At 46.8% G+C, this 16,852-nt stretch overlaps 1 protein-coding gene across 3 annotated transcripts in view; it reads right to left on the reverse strand.

Moving 5' to 3' along the window:
- Kcnmb4 (potassium large conductance calcium-activated channel, subfamily M, beta member 4) overlaps positions 1 to 16,852 on the reverse strand; it is a 55,999-nt gene that overhangs the window by 24,305 nt on the left and 14,842 nt on the right. For 2 of the 3 annotated variants that reach the window (XR_003948751.1, NM_021452.1), the window contains exon 2: positions 4,162 to 4,289. The exons of the other annotated variant lie outside the window; for it this stretch is intronic. Coding sequence is in view for 1 of the 2 variants with exons in the window: in NM_021452.1 (NP_067427.1) it covers positions 4,162 to 4,289 (128 nt within the window). In the remaining variant the exon portion in view is untranslated. The remainder of the gene's footprint in view (positions 1 to 4,161; positions 4,290 to 16,852) is intronic. 3 annotated transcript variants of the gene reach the window in all.

Here is a 16,852-nt window from a genome sequence, read left to right on the forward strand (position 1 = left end):
GGGTGGAACTTTGCGCCTACTTTCCTGTCTCTGTGCCGGGATTTTGAGGGGTCTGACTTGTGCAGGTATGAGCTGCCACAAGTCTTTATGTTCATGTGCCCTGCTGTAGCCCGACAAACCTTTAAGCCTAAGCTACCCTGCACTTTGACTGTAGGTACAATGCCGGCTGTACCCAGCTCTGTAGCTGTTACTCCTCACCAGAGGAAACCGTCACACCTGTAGGTTAATAACTCCCCGCTTTTCCCTCCCCAGCCACTAGAAACGACTGTCATTTCACTCTGTCATCTACGAACTGGACTACGACAAACACCTAACACAACAGTGTTTGCTTTCCTGTGACTGACTTGTTTCGAGGAACATGATTCCCTCAAAGTTCCCCCCGTGTCACCACACGGCAGAATTTCCTTCTTTTACACTTTAGGTCATTTGTGTATTGTTTGCACACACACACACATGTATGTATGTATGTATGTATGTATGTGGGCGGGGGGGGGGTGCTCACCGCGGTGTGCATGTGGAGCTCAAAGGACACTTTGCAGGAGTCAGCTCTCGCCCTCTGCCATGAGATTTCCCGATACCGAACTCAAGCCTGAGTTCTTCTGAATGCAGAGAGCGTTACAGTCGTGTGCACTGGCTATTCGCCCCCACAGTCGCAACTTGGACGAACATAAAATGATTCCCATCCCCGTCCTCTGAGGTGAGACCTGCTGTGGCCAAAGCCAGAGCTTCCGAGGACAGCTGCTAGCAGCCTCCTCCTCTTCCAGGATTCCTTTCAGGATCGCTCTCCCTGTTCCCTTCTGAATCCCCTCTCGCCCTCCAGCCATTCTTCCTCTGTCTCCTTGTCTATGACTGAAGTGTGGTCCATCAGCATTTCTCTTCTCAACATTGTGTTCCCAGCATGCACTTGGCCTCTTTGCCTCAACAGCAGCTTGTGTGCCCCAGGGGTTACAGATCTGTGTGGCCCCTGCTCCTCATCTCTCCCTCCTGAACTTTCAGTTCCAGCACCCGCGGGGTATCTCAGGATCGAGCATCTGGAACTCAGCACAGTCACAATTGGACTACACTTTTCTCCCAGGAGAAGTTTGACACCGTCCTTTCTGGTACACTGCCTGGAAGGTCTGCTGGTCCTCATTCTGAAATGCCGTTTGGATATGGTATTCCCTGTTGGCTACATCATCACCACCATCACCTCCACCACCACCACCACCAGCAGCAGCAGCAGCACCACCACCACCACCATCATCACTTAGGCCCCCAAAGATGTTTATCTGAACCAGCAGGTGGCTAAGGGGTGGCTGTTGGGAATCAGACAAACTGATTTTTTTTTTTTTTTTTTTTTTGAGACGCACTCTGTAGACCAGGCTGGCCTCGAACTCAGAAATCCGCCTGCCTCTGCCTCCCAAGTGCTGGGATTAAAGGTGTGCGCCACCACTGCCCAGCTGATTTTTTTTTTTTTTTTTAATGGCTGGCTAGATGCCCCGGGTTAGCTACATGAATTCTTTAAGCCTCAGGTTCCTCCGTGAGGTAAATGCAACTAATATTTACAACCACTATAGAGACCGTGTCTTCAGTCTAGTGTTCTCCTTCCTGCCCGCCTTTCACTCACCCTCCATATCCAACATGCATTCAGCATTCACACAGCAACCGACACGGGAAACTCAGCTACTTCCTCAATATGAACTCCTGCTTATGTCAGTCTTCAGGTTGAAAATAAAGTTGGAAAAGGCTTCGCCTGACCACATATTGCCTGTATTACAAAAACAATGTCTTTAGCATTTATTATTATTATTGCTATTATTATTATTATTATTATTATTATTATTGCCTGTAGAACTCTAACCCCAAGGCTACCTTACCTGTTCAGGTTGCAACCAACACTGTCTTTCCAATGTACCTAAGATGCCCTGTTTTCGAGCCCTGGCTGATGCAGCACAGCCCCTGCCCCCCTCCCTCCCATTTCAAGGTCTTGCCCTTCTTATCCCCAACCAATGACATCACACTTGACTCTGCCTGACATCTGTTCCCATCAGTGAATACACATTCCTTGGCATCAGAGAAACCGCCTTATTAAGTCATCACTGAGTTCAATTGTTGATTCACCAAAGATCCACTGAGACACAGGCACTGGGTCAGGCATGGAGGAACAAAGATAGTGCCGGGCATGCTCTTTAACGAGCGCACAGTTGGGCTAGGGAGCCGGGCACAGGACACGCACAGGACGTAGATGTATGTGACGGATGTTTGTCACAACGCTGCGGCCTGGGCTGACCACTGGCGATTCTCCTGTAATTAGCCAATGATGCTTTTTTATTATTACTACTACTTTCAAGTTTTTATTTTATGTATATGAGTGTTTAGCCTGTGTGGCTGTGCACCACTTGAATGCCTGCTGCCCCAGAGGCCAGAAGAGGGCGCTAGATCCCATGGAACTTGAATGACGGGTGATTGTGAGCTGCCATATGGGTTCTGGGAACCAAGGCCCTGTCCTCTGGAAACAAACAAACAAACAAACAAACAAACAAAACCAGCCAGCGGTCTTAACAGCTGAGCCACCTCTCCAGCCCCAGTGAGGCTCGCTCTGTAAAAAGTTCCTTTTATTTCTTCTGTATCTTCCGCCATCTTGCATCTGCTCAGGCAATGCCCTTCCCCTCACACCACAGTGGCACTGCCCTGCTGTATTTCAAGGGTATCTTCTGGGTAGTCTTTCCTATGATTTGTTTAGGGCTAGAGGAAGGACCTGATCATGCGAAATTTGCTAATTCCTGGAATGACACCCTCTGCAGGTGGATTCTCCTGTGTCTGCAACATGTGGAACTGTGGGAACTACACCCTATTGATAAACGTACCGTGTATCTTCTGGAGCCCCCATCTGGGGAAGCTCTGTCAACACACCATGAACGCTGCCGGCTTTGTCGCTTGCTTTGACCAATAGAATGTGTCAGAAGTGAGGCATCTTCTAATTCTAGAGTGCCTTGCCGTAAGGAAGATATTCTAGCAATCTGAGCACCGATATCCAGTGTTCTCAATAAATAAAGGAGAGATGAGGATCTTCATCAAACACCTAGCTGAGTTTGCACCTAGCTGCACGTGAGTCCCGCCAACTCACAGACACATGAGACATGGTCACTGCCGTAAGCCATGAGAGTTCAGGTGCTTTGCTACTCGACAACATGTACCTGACATAGAGACCATGCCGAGGCAGGCAAGACTTTATGCTGAGAACTCTCAGGAGTGACCTGATTAGACTCCTGTGCTAGAGAGCCGGCCTAGGTAGCAACATGGAGAATGGCTTGGGGTGCTACAGTGGAGAGGGAACAGGCCATATTAGACACAAAAAAAATCCAGATCTGATCCAAGAGTCACACAGAGGGATGGTCACAGGATGTTGAAGACAGAGAATAACGAAGAAAAGAACCATCTATGTTAGGGAGACAAATGCGTGACGAGGCCGTTCACTGAGAGAGATTAGGGGAGGAAGAGAAGGCTTGGGTTAACTGTGGAGCACCCAGCAATACACATTGACAATTAGTTTAGTGCAGCTTACTCTAGGTGGGTAGGCAAGTGTTCTGATTCATGGGGTCATCTTGCTATGGTAAAAACAAAACAAAACAAAACAAAACAAAACAAAACAAAACACCAAAAAAAACAGTGTAGCAAGCCTCTAAGGCAGGTGAAGCTTTGATGGTATGAACACATATTGATATTTTTCCAATAATTTATTGTTTATTCACTTTACATTCCGATTGCAGCCCCTTCCCTCTTCTCTTCCCAGTCCCGTCCTTACAAACCCTTCCCCCATTATCATCTCCCTTTCTCTAAGGAGAAGGGGAAGCCCCCTTGGGTACCACCCCCCACCCTAGACACATTTCCCCCTCCCCCTCTCCCTTCCTCCCTCCCTCCCTCCGTCCCTCCCTCCCTCCCTCCCTCCCTCCGTCCCTCTCCTCTCATTTTTTTGTTCCATGTGTTCTGTATATGGCTCCCATCTAGTAGAGCAGGAAGTAGCTCCTTAATACTGGAAGGAATGGAGAATTACAGGCTAAAAATAACTTGAGGTTATCTCCCAGTGGCACGTCCCTTCAAGTGGGCACAGACCATGGTGTACCCACGTAACACATCACACAACCAGCCAACATTGACACGCGCGTACGAATTTCGGTTTACCTCTGATGCTGATTAAAATAGCAAGTGAATGGCTGGGAACCGATCTCATCTTTCCAATACTGCTGCCAGTTCATGACGCTCTCCGAGTTCTTCTGGTTTTCTCTCTTACAGGGCGGGATATAGGAGCACTGGTCAAACAGAACACAGAGAGGACACCGGTTATTCTACAGGGTATTCAAAGGGAGTCCTTCTCGTCCTCAAATACTTTGCTTGATTATAGTTCGTGGCTTGGGACGGGTGAGGAGGCGGCCACAGTCAGGGTTAGCATGGGATGCCCATCCCAGTGCCCACAAATGTGCCAGTGTCCCTACTATGCGTCGTGGTTTTCCCTGCCACCCTCTACACACCATTTCGTTATCAAGACAGGAAAAGGGTCTCAACAGCACCCAAGACAACATTCCTATGAGCAAATCATCAGAAAACCATCTGAAATTGTCCAAAGCACCTTTGGCTAGGGCTGTTCATGGGGACCCATAGTCATTCTTTCTTCTACTGGGATGGGCTTTTTACAGACAACAAATCTAGTTTTGATATAATCTTTAGATATAGCCAAATTAACTATATTTAAAATTTTTTCGATTTGAAACAATGGCAACAAACAAACAAACAGAAAACCCCAATCTAGTAACAAAACCATCTCCAGTCACTAAGAAGTAAGGACATTTTATTAACTGTGAGTTATAAGGTTACGGCAAATTAAAAATGTAATACACTTTGTCTTTGTAGAGGCCTGTCGGTCAAAATCAGGAGGCAAAGCTGGGCAGGGATCATTAGCGTTCCCGATCCTATCTGTGAGCCTTTGTATCTTCTCCAACTAACCAACAGCTCCCGGCTGCTCTTGGGATATCACTTTACCCACGTAAGTTTTCATTTCCTACGTTCTCTTGAACAACGGAATCAGTGGAGATGTCTCTCAAGTCTATAATCAATGGACTTTGCTAACGGATGACTTTCTGGCCAGGAGCTGACAAAGTCATTCCCTCGTATGGACTTGATTAAGCAATATAAGATTCAGCAACACTGAGAAATCGCTCTTGGCTCCAGATGTTAAAGGGAAGGCTCAGCACTCAAAGCTCTTGGCTCCAGATGTTAAAGGGAAGGCTCAGCATCTGAAGCCGCTTTCTCCATGTCAGGCGAACATTCCAGCTTCTACCAACTGTTAATAGTAGGCCAGACATCCTAGCAAAGACCTAAGGGGCCTGAACCTGTGTACTTCACACACACACATACACACACACACACACGCACACACACGATCTCTGCTTTACAGATAAGAACACTGCCATTCCTCTTAGCTCTGCAACTAGACCCGGGAGATTCCATGACAGGCTCCTCCAAGGTGTCTGCCAAGGTGCCTGACGTTAAGGAACAGAAAGGAGAACGCTGGTTTTATAGTATGATTTGACTCTCACGGATTCATTCATTCGCATATTCGTTTATTCATTTGCTTTTGTCTATATGTATGTCTCGGTGTGTGGATGTCAGAGGACAACCTCCACGTCCTCCAACGGACACCTTCCACATTTTGAGAGAATTTCTCTTTCGTTTGGAACTTGCCAAATAGCCTAGACCAGCTGACCAGCGGTCTCTAGGGATCCATCTTTCTTCACCACCTATCTCACCATCACTGGGGGTTACAAAAGCATCCCGCCAGGTCCAGATTCCCACATGGGTTCTGGAGATCCGAACTTATGACCTCTCGCTTGCTAGGCAGGTGCTTTGCTGACTGAAACATCTTCCCAGCACTGCCCACTCCTTCCTCTGTCTTTTTGAAATGGGGCTCTTGTCATGAAGCTCTGGTTGGCATGGAACTGGCTCCAAAGCTTAGGCTGGCTTTGAACTCAGGGCACTCCTCGGAGCGCTAGGGTTCCAGGTATGTGCCACCACCAAACCTGGCTCTACTGTTTTAGTTGCAGCATCCAATTTCACAACGCTTTCTGTTACAATTCAAAACCTTGATCGTGATGCATACAGCGCGTCACTCTAACCCCTGCTAGTCCATCCTCATGGAATCCTGGGAGAGCCGAACAGGAAGCACTTGATCCTTAAGTCTGCCGCATGCTGCCACATTGATCCACCCAGCGCAGGCTGCACGCCTCCGGCTAGTGCTCTCTCTCTCTCCTGGGTCATCTTCTTCAGTGTTACCATCTTCTTGTGCCACATCAAACGCCCCTCCCTGTGTTGACCAGGGCAGGAGTCAAACCCATGAACTCACAGCTAGACTCATACAGTAGCACACTTGTCTGCTCATATCAGGCTCCCTCTCTGGCTGGTGAGTTGATACTAAGGGCTCTTTTTTTTTTTTCTTTATGTTCGCCCTAGGGATTGTACATGATCTTAGCAATGGTTTCTGCATGTTGATCGGACACAACCTCAAGTAAATGAAGCTACTTTCCCAAGTTAAACATTTAGAATTATATGAATGCAAATGCATTTCAAATTGTAGTAGCTTTCATCATTCCCCACCACGTTACATGAAATAGGATTTTAGCCACTGAATAGCAGAATACTATTTGCATGCACACACAGCTTTTCCTTCTATGGCTAAGGGAGCTTTTGTGGAAGTGTCTGGATTCTGAGGTTTTCTCAGAAGCCACAGGTACCAGTATGTGGGGCTTCAGTCTTGTGATTTATTTTTGGTGTTTAGTCTGGGGTAAATTTGCTTTTTCTGCATATCCTTCCCCCCCGCCTTCTAGTCTGTATAACCTCCAAAATAATTTTTAGCTCCTGCTTCTGACTCTACTCTTGGAGGCACATCAAGAAACAACCCAGCCAGAAGCTGACTGCAAACACCATTACAGCGTTTTCCACCAGAAGCGATCCTGCCACTCGGGAGATGGTGGGAAAACTTAATTGAGCCACCATTGCTGCTGGCCAAAAGGGCCAGCATGACCGCTCCTGCCCTGAGACTGATACTTTTTCTATGGCAGCAAATATTTGCATGGCTGTTCCACTTCCTACTTAATAAACCACGTTAGATATTCCCTTCCCGTCTTCCTACCCATGGTCCAAGAGAGCTTATGAGACAACTTACTGTGCCCTTTCAAGGGAGTAGAAAGTTCCAGTCTTGGAGGCAGAATCGGTGAGGTGCAGCCATCTAAGAACTCAACAGAACCCTTTCGGCAACCGGCACCACTGACCCAACAGGCACATCAAACATTTCAGGAGGAGGCAACCAAGTGTAGCCAAAACATACTTAAGACACCCCTCACTTAACTCAGTGTGAATTCGTTACTACTCAGTTTTTCGGAGTGAAACAGGTTTAAAAGACCTATCTCTCTACCAGATGGCACCTCTGGGAGTCACACCCATGTTTCTGGAGGCATCAGGGAGAAATGTTCATCAAATCTCATAGCCGGCCGGCGAGCTGTGATTTCGTGTGAAATGGAAGAATTACCCGGCTGGGTGGAGCTTTCTGCACACATGGATTCTGACTGCAAATTACATTCTTCTCATACGAAGAAAAGTAGCCCCAAGGTACATTTCTCATGGACTCCTTTCTTTCCATAGGTTAAATAATGGGTCTTTCACACTCTAGCGAGTTGACAAAGTCAATATCTCCATGAAAGGAAGGATAATGTTAAAGGGCTATTCTCGGGTTCTTAGAAATATCATTTTTCCCCTTTTCTCACATCTTGACCGCCCAGGTTATTTATGTCTAAATGCTTTCTGAAGCCCATCTCAGGTCCTTCCTAGAGTCCTCAGCTCTATGTGGAAGATCATTATAGATGAATAGAAATGTAAACTCCATTAAAAAGCAGCATTCTCAAAGAGGATGCAAAAAAAGGCTGTCACCCAAACTCCCTTGTCTCTTAGGCACTCAGGCTGGAGGGTTTGCCTGAAACTTTAGAGCTCTGACCTGAGCATCTCCTTGGGGCGAGAGCCTAAGTATAAATCCACGGCTTAGCACCATCGTTGTCACGGACAGCGCCGCTGGCCAATGTCAGGGTCTAATTAATCCGGGTGTTCAAGCTTCATCATCTCCAGCAGCAGCAGGAGACTGAGGGGCAGTGAAGTGGCTCAGCCGATCAAAGGGCTTGCTGTGAAGCCTGATGTCCCCAGCTTGCTCCCCAGAACCCACAAAAAGGTGGGACAAGAGATCCAACTCCAAAGTGTTGCCCTCTGACCTAGTGGGACATAGTATATGCAAGTCTATGCTAACCCCGGACATAAACAACGTTTTAAACATTAAAAAGAACGGGGAAGAGAGATGGAGAGGTTGAAGTTGTTCAAGGTCATAGTGGTCCATGCGGCATCCTTCGTACAAGCTGTGCTTGTTGTTGCTTTTTGTTCTTGGTTTGGTTTGAGACCAGGTCTCACTCTGGAGTGGAACCCCCCGAGCTATGACTGGTGTCAAGCTTCCTATAAAGTTAGATATCCTTGACCTTTTCAGGCTCCTGTTTCTGCTTCCCACGCGCTGGCTGACAGCAGTGTGTCTCCACGCCTGTTTTACACAGTATTAGCCCCGCCCCACACTCCCTTCTTGTCCAGATGCCCAGTTCTCCCTATTCCGAGCTTCCTGCTTTGGAGCTAAGGACATGCCCTGCTTCTTGTGCCCTCTCTTGGAAAACCAAGGTCGCATCTCTGCAATCAGTGTGCTTCTTTCAAGAACTGGCGAGGAGACAGTATGCTGCAACGGCTTGTGACCCTGCTCCATCCTCAGAGAAATGCATTTCTAAGTCTTCCTCCTGCTCTGTCTGACTCAGGATCAGTTCCTGGCAGCATGGCTATAATGCCACTTAGGGGAATGGTTAGACACAATGCTTTCCATCAGACAATAAGCATCTTCTTAGAGAAACTTCGTCCTGGGGTCCTGACGTGTTTGGTTTCTCACTTTCAAAGGCAACTAACTTCTCATTCTCACCTACGAACCCTCTTTGGGGTCCTTGTTCCTGCCACCTGAAATGAGAGGAGACTGCTCTCTTTAAAAAGGTAGAAGAGATGGCTCAGTGGTTAAGTACACTGACTGCTCTTCCAGAGGTCCTGAGTTCAATTCCCAGCAACCACATGGTGGCTCACAACCAACTGTAATGGGATCTGATGTCCTCTTCTGGTGTGTCTAAACAGAGCAACTGTGTACCTGCATACATCAAATAAATAAATCTTAAAAAAAAAAAAAGGTAGAAAACTCTACTCCAAAGAGGGATCAAGAAGGAACATCTGAAGTTCCCAAAGGCAGTGGCAGTGTAGAAAAAAATGGTGTCAGCAGGAAAAGAGGCCAAGATGAACTGATCACAACTCCAGGATGGAAGGAGCTAATGGCAAATCTTTGCCCAGCCACCTCCAGTATGTGGCGATGGGGTGGGGCTTGTAGAAGCTATGGGGAGTCTTATCTTCACGACAAGCCTACAACCCTTTACAAGCCTTGAGGCAAGTTTGGTTGTTGGTGAGACTGAGGCTCCTCCAGCAAATGGGTCCGCAATAAGGAGGAACCCCATTTTGTCACCCCGTGTGACTGGGAGAGCAGTGAGTGGCCTACCACAGTGATGAAAGGAAGGGAGCCTGAGTTGACTTTGCTACAGCTCTATAGTGAAAGATGGCCATAGAAGGCAGTTGTGCAGAGTGGTGTCTGGTCATGGGGAGGGGAGGGAAGGGATCAAGTTGGAAAGCACCCGTGGCTTGAGGCTTGACTTACATCGAAAATTGCTGAGGGAAAGGCAGCCTAGCTCTAGACCCTGCAGTTTGACAGCTCAGGGGTAGACCAACTTCTGCAGCCAACGATCTACCGTCCACCACCAGAGCCTGGAACGTCTGAAACTCCAGACTTCTACTCAACAGAAGCTGTGACCCTCTTGTGGGATAATTAACACCTAAGGAATCCTCAAAGAGCAAAGACAGGCTGTCAGTCTCTAAGGTGCTGTGCTTGCTTCTGGTACTCAACACACTGGGAGACACTCACCAACTCCATCGTTAGCCACTCTGGGGAGTCGCCCAGGTGCCTGGACCAACAAGAAAAGCTACGTGTGGCCAGCAGAGGCCCCTGGTGTGAATGTATGGAGAACTATTACAGTGAAGTCAGATATGACAGAGGATGACACAAGCTCAGCACCAACAAGCCACAGGGATGACGTGAGTCCACAAGAGCGCCTGATGGCCTCACTGACCGTGTACTGGGCAGTTTCCAGAGTGAGAATCCAGAACAAAGCTGCTCCAGCACTTCATCTTGGCTTTTCTTATCTTCTTACTTCTTTACCCCTCCCCCATTTTTCATCACACCTCCACTAGTACTTTTACTTCATATTAAAATTATGTGCCTCTTAAATTCCCCTTCAAGCATTTATTTTTGTTTGCCTACATTTTATTATAAAATATTATCTTGCTTGCTCTACACTTATTCCTTCATACTTTAAGTAATTTTTGTTGTTCCTTTTTTAAAAATTAATAATGATAATAATAATACACCATGTTTTAATATTTTTTAGAATAAAAAAATGTATTCTCTGAGATTTCATACTTGCATACCGTGTATCTTGGATTACAAGTCCCCTTTCCAATCCTCCCACTCCCTCAACACTTGCCCTCTCAGCCTCAGGTCCTCTCCTTTTATTTAATTTTTAGTTTTAATTGTGTATATGTGCGCCCAAGTGAGGACATGCACACGTGAGTGCAGGTACCCACAGAGGCCAGCAGAGGGCACTGGATCTCCGGGAGCTGAAACTACAGGAGGTTGTGAGGCGCCCATTGTGGATTCTGGGAACCAAACTCTAGTCCTCTGCAGGAGCAACAAGTGCTGTTGATTGCTAAGCCAGCGTTCTAGCTGCTGCTGCTGCTCCTCTTCCTCCTCTTAGGCTCAGGGTTGCTATTACTGTGAAGAGACACCATGACCGTGGTAACTCTTATAAAGAAAAACATTTAATTGTGGCTGGCTTACAGTTTAGTCTATCATCATCATGGCAGGAAGCATGGCAGCACTCACACAGACATGGTGCTGGAGAAGGAGCTGAGAGTTCTTCATCTTGATCCAAAGGCAGCAGAAGGGGACTGTGTTCCACATTGGGCATAGCTTGAATATGGGAGATCTCAAAGCCTACCCCACAGTGACATACTTTCTCCAACATGGCCACACCTCCTAATAGTGCCACTCTCTATTGGGCCAAGCATTCAAACACTCAAGTTTATAGGAACCATACCTATTCAAACTATCACCTTCTTCCTCCTCTTCTTCGTCTCCTTCTCCTTCTCCTTCATAACCACTGAGCCTAACTAGTGCTACCTGAACACCGAGAGATACAGGGCCATCCATAAGACCATGGAAAATCTAACGTTAGCCACACTCCCAAAGAAAAATTATCATGTTCCCCAGAGGCCACCAATTATCAATAGCTCTTCAATTAGGGATGGTGCCCCAGGAACCCTGCCCTCATCCAAGCTTGAATGCTGACTGGCTTGATTTTGTCCATCTCTTATGCAGATGGCCATAGCTGGTGTGAGTTCCTGAGTGCGAGGGCCTTGTTGTGTCCAGAAGATGGCGTTTCTCAGCAATCCTCCCCATCTTCTAACTTGTATATTGTTCCTGTCACCTCTTGCACTATCTTCTCTGAGCCTCGAGGGAGTCAACTGAGGCAGATGTCGCATTTAAGGCTGCACACCCAACAGCCATTGGTTATTCACAGCACTTTCACCAGTTCTGTGCCTCCGCAATCATTTCTGCCCATGGCACAGAGAAGCTTCCCTGACCAGGACTAAGTCTATGGGTACAAATACAAATACCCAGGGGACAGTCTGACAACAGGTACATTCAGCAAAGCATCAGTGGCAGGTCCCCAGCCAGGATACGTGACCTTCCCAGATATGGGCTTCAAGAACCAGGTTTACAGTAGCATTCCCATCTGCAGATGTAGCTTCAAATCTCAATTAAAAAAAAAAAAAGCAGCGCGTTCCCCTCTCCAACAGTTACCCACTATTATGCCAATCGGCACACCTTGTCTGGCAGATATGTACTGTAGCATGCAGTGTCTGTCTGCTACTGGGAAAGTCCACTGACTCAAGAGAACAGACAGAGGCTGGGAAGGATGTAGGGGAAGTGGAGAGGGCTCCAGCAGCACTTCCTCCCTGCTGGTAGGAACACAGAGACTGCAGCCACTATGTACTGTATGCTTCGTACGCCAGTGTGGTGGGTTCTCAAGATAGTACCAGTAGGGTCGGTGTGACAGCTCAGCCGGTGAAGCAGCTCACTGTGCAAGTCTGGCTAGACTCTGATCCCCAGATCCCACGTAAAGGTGGAAAGAAAGAGGCGACTCACAAATTGGTTCTCTGACCTCCTCCACACAGTCACTGTGACATGCACACCCACACATAATAAAAATAAATACATGAAACAATTTATACCCATTCCAAATAGAAGTACGGTATGATGATGCAGCTATACAACTTGCGAGTATGAACCTAAGTTAACATACTTCAGAGATCCGTCTATGTTGTTGCACTATTCATTGTATCTAGGACTGAAAGCAAGCTCAGATATCCACCAAAAGATGGATGATTGTAGTACATATAAATAATAGAATTTATTCATATTTATGCAGAAAAAAGGCTGGATCATTATGTTAAGTGCCATAGCTAGTCTGAGAAAGATGAATATCATACTTTTTTTCTTATATGTGGACTTTAGAGGGGAGTGTGTGTGTGTGCATGTGTGTATATGTCCATGAGTGTGTGCATGTGTGCACGTATGTGTACACATGTGTATGTGCATGTGTCTACATGTATATGTGTGTGCACATGTGTGCAGGTATGTATGTGTGTGTTCACATGTGTATGTATGCATGTTTGTACACATATGTGTGCATGTTTATATACATGTATATGTGTATGTAGGTATACATGTATATTGTGTGCATGTGTGTATATATATGCAAGTGTGTGCATGTGTGTATGTATGTGCATGTGTGTATGTATGTATGTATGTATGTATGTATGTGTACATGTGAGTTCATGTACATGTAGGTTGTGAAAATAGAAAAGGGACAGTGAGAGGGGTGGTAGAGGTTCTAAGGACCAAGGAGGGGAAAAGGGGAGAGTAATGGAGAAGATACGATATGAAATCAAAGCATGGGTCTGCTTGAGATGGGAACCAGGAAGAGTTGTGAGGGAGATGGGGGCAGCCGATGCAGAGGGGACGAATCAGAACACAGTGACACATGTGTACAAAAGTGCCATAAGGAAACACGTCCCTCTGTATGCTAACTTGAAAACACACTTTTTAAAAATAAGCTGCCAAACAAAAGTCTGGGGTGAGATGAAGCTCTAGTGAATACACTTGTCTGATGTCCATCTTCACTTTTATTTGGGTTTTTATGCAGCTGAGGCTGGCTGGGAACACTCCACGCAAGCTGAAGATGACCTTGAACTTCCGATCCTCAGGCGTCTACGTCTCTAGGGCTGGAAGGATAGGCACGCACCACGCACCAGGCTCTAAGGTCTGTGCCATAGACAAGGGGGTGTTGACGCTCAGGTTCACGGACAAAGCTGCTGAGGAGGGAGCTGCTGTGAGAAGCACAACAGGAAGGGGGCCAGGGGATTTATTAAGAAAAGACATAATCATCACCTTTGACATCGAGTGTTTGATTGCATACTTAGTTCTTATTTTCCATTGTCCTATTTTAGGGTTTGCCAAGGTTTATAATAGCACTCGTTTTGTAGCCTACCACAGAGAATCTAAACTTTAATAGAACCTTGCTGGAGTAGGTTCTTTGTCATAGTCTTGAGGAGTGCATTTCAACCACACAGGTAGAGTAGGCAGAATTCAGTTTCTCCCTTCACTGAGTCATTTTAAAAATTATTGCATAAATCATGGCGTCTATTTAACCAAATATCTGGGGCTGTGTTCTACGTGAAACATTTTGTTTAAAAAAAAAAAAAAAGTAGAGGAAAAAAATGTTTTCCTTCGTTTCCTTCATTGCTTGATCAGCACACACAGACAACGGTTAAGTATTTTTCCAAATAAATTTGGCTGGAAAACAAGTTATTAATACATTGTCTTAAGAAGAGACACCGTGACCGAGGCAGCTCATAAAAGAAAGCATTTAATTGGGGGCTTGCTTATAGTTTCAGGGGATGGATCCATGACCATCATGATAAGGAGCATGGCAGCAGGCAGGCAGGCAGCAGATAGGCAGGTAGGCAGTAGGTAGACAGTCAACAGGCAGGCAGGCAGGCAGGCAGCAGGTAGGCAGTCAACAGGCAGGCAGGCAGCAGGTAGGCAGTAAACAGGCAGGCAGGCAGCAGGTAGGCAGTAAACAGGCAGGCAGGCAGGCAGGCAGGCAGGCAGGCAGGAGGCAGGCAGGCAGGCAGGCAGGCAGGCAGCAGGTAGGCAGGCAGGCAGGCAGGTAGGTAGGCAGCAGGTAGGCAGGCACACTGCTGCAACAGCAGCTGGGAGCCCACATCCACCTGATCAACAAGCAGGAGGCAGAGAAACCTAGATGCCTACCCCAGGGACATACCTCCTCCAACAAGGCCACACCTCCTAATCCTTCCCAAACAGTTCCACTCGCTGGGGACCAAGCATTCAAATATCTGAGCCTATAGGGGCCACTCTTACTCAAACCACCAAACATGTCTCCTCTGACTGGCAATTTCTAAAATTTATTTTTAAAAATGTGTGTGTGTGTGTGTGTGTGTGTGTGTGTGTGTCCTGAGGATCAAACTCATGTTAATCATACTTGAAAGTCCAACTCAGCCGGGCAGTGGTGGCACACGTCTTTAATCCCAGTACTCGGGAGGCAGAGGCAGGCGGATTTCTGAATTCAAGGCCTGCCTGGGTACAGAGTGAGCTCCAGGACAGCCAGGGCTACACAGAGAAACCCTGTCTCAAAAAACAAAAACCAAAAAAGAAAGAAAGAGAAAGAGAGAGAAAGAAGAGAGAGAGAGAGAAAGAGAGGGAAAGAGAGAGAGAGAGAGAGAGAGAGAGAGAGAGAGAGAGAGAGGAGAAAAGAAAAAGAAAAAGAAAAAAGAAGAAGAAGAAAGTCCAACTCACGAAGCCACCTTGCCGGCCCTCTGATTTTACTGGTCATCAAACCTCTGTGGAAGTTAAAGTAAAATTGAGCCACTCGCAAACTCCACAATGTCTCTAATGCTTGTGTACGCACAGGTAAATGTAGGTTCATTGAAGAAACACAAGTGAGGTTATATGTCACCTAAGAAATTAAATTTTAGGGCAAGAGGTTCCAGCATGAGTGTCTGTGTCTTACGGAAGCCTCTGAAGGTCAAATAAGCGGCTCAGGAAATGTGCAGAACGAGTCAGGCTAAGAACGGAAGCTAACATGAACTCTTGAGGACTGCAGGCTGTGAAGATAGATGCAGGGGTGACACTCAGCCTAGAATTCTGTTTGCTAAAGCCTGCTCAACAGAAAACTGGAGTTGCTTATCAAAAAGACACACCCACCCCTCCTGTTGGGCCGGCCGCATCAAGGCTGGGAATTTGCTGTCCTAACGGTCCTTCCACAGTGGAATGGCAGAGCCTTAAAACGGATAGTTTGCAAAACAAGGCTTTCCTGATCACTGAGTCCTGGATAGGACACAGGCAGAGACCAGCTACTGCCCCAGCCCGTCCTTTCCATCTCTCAGGAGCAGGCAGCGTAGTGACTGCGGCATCCTCACCAAAGCACTTACGATTTCAAAAGAGGGTGGGGTCATTTGCGCCACCAGTGGGGTGTGTGAGAGAGGGCTTCTCGGGAGTGGTGACTTTGGACTTGTGTCATCAAGGTTGAGTGGGAATGTGCTCGTCAGAAAATGGGTTGGGAAGGTGACATTCCAAGAAGAAATGAAACGTGCCAAGACTGTGAAGGGATCTTCCAGAAAGAGTGAGTCACCTAATGTGCCTGAGAGAGAGGGGCACCGGGGATGGCACCAGAAAATGCCCACACTTTCCGGGTACCCATTAAGAATTCTCACTCCTGCCCAGGGAGGATGTCCACTCACCCACCAAGGAGGCTGTGACTATAGCTAATTTTCGGGAATTTGGAATAATGATCCCCACTGAACGTTTAGATTTGTGCAAATTGCTAACTCTGGTGGCTATTACAAATCAGCAAAATTCAGAATGACAAACCACCTTCAAGAGAAAATAACTCAATTAGCTTAAGGGTTAGGAAATAAAAATCACCCTGTCTTTGGTTGAAAAAAAAAAAAGAAAACAAAACAAAACACTGAATGGAAATAGTAGCCAGACCAAAAGAGACTTTAATCTGGGTGAAGTTCAATAGGTGTTACTTTAACAATCATGCTAGGACAATTAGAAGCTTATGGTCATATGTTCAAATCCCCGAGGAAGACCTGGGGTGTGGCTCAGTGGCAGAGTGTGTGTTCAGCATGTGTGAGGCCCTGGGTTCAAGTCCTAGAATAAATTCTTCCCGGAGATGGGCGATACGCTTATGCCCATATTGAACAGGGAAAGGGAATACAGAATTTGTAATGCTCACGTACACATTCAGACAGCCTTCCCGAGGGCACAGGGCGTTGTACTGGATACTGCAGGGTACACAATTTGATGTGTTCACGTGTGGGTGCATATTCCTTCAAACACTGTGACTACCACATCTTCATGAAGGTGACCAGCAAGTACTGATGAAAATGTGCTCCTATTTGTGGCAGAATGCATGTTCTCTCCCTATTCCATCTCGTCCACACATTTGCAGGGTGCAGCTGGCATCGCTCTGTGGAAAGGCATAGGGGGTGGGCTGTCTGTCTCCTC

Source organism: Mus musculus, chromosome 10, assembly GCF_000001635.26.
Source record: "Mus musculus strain C57BL/6J chromosome 10, GRCm38.p6 C57BL/6J".
NCBI classification, from domain to species: domain Eukaryota; kingdom Metazoa; phylum Chordata; class Mammalia; order Rodentia; family Muridae; genus Mus; species Mus musculus.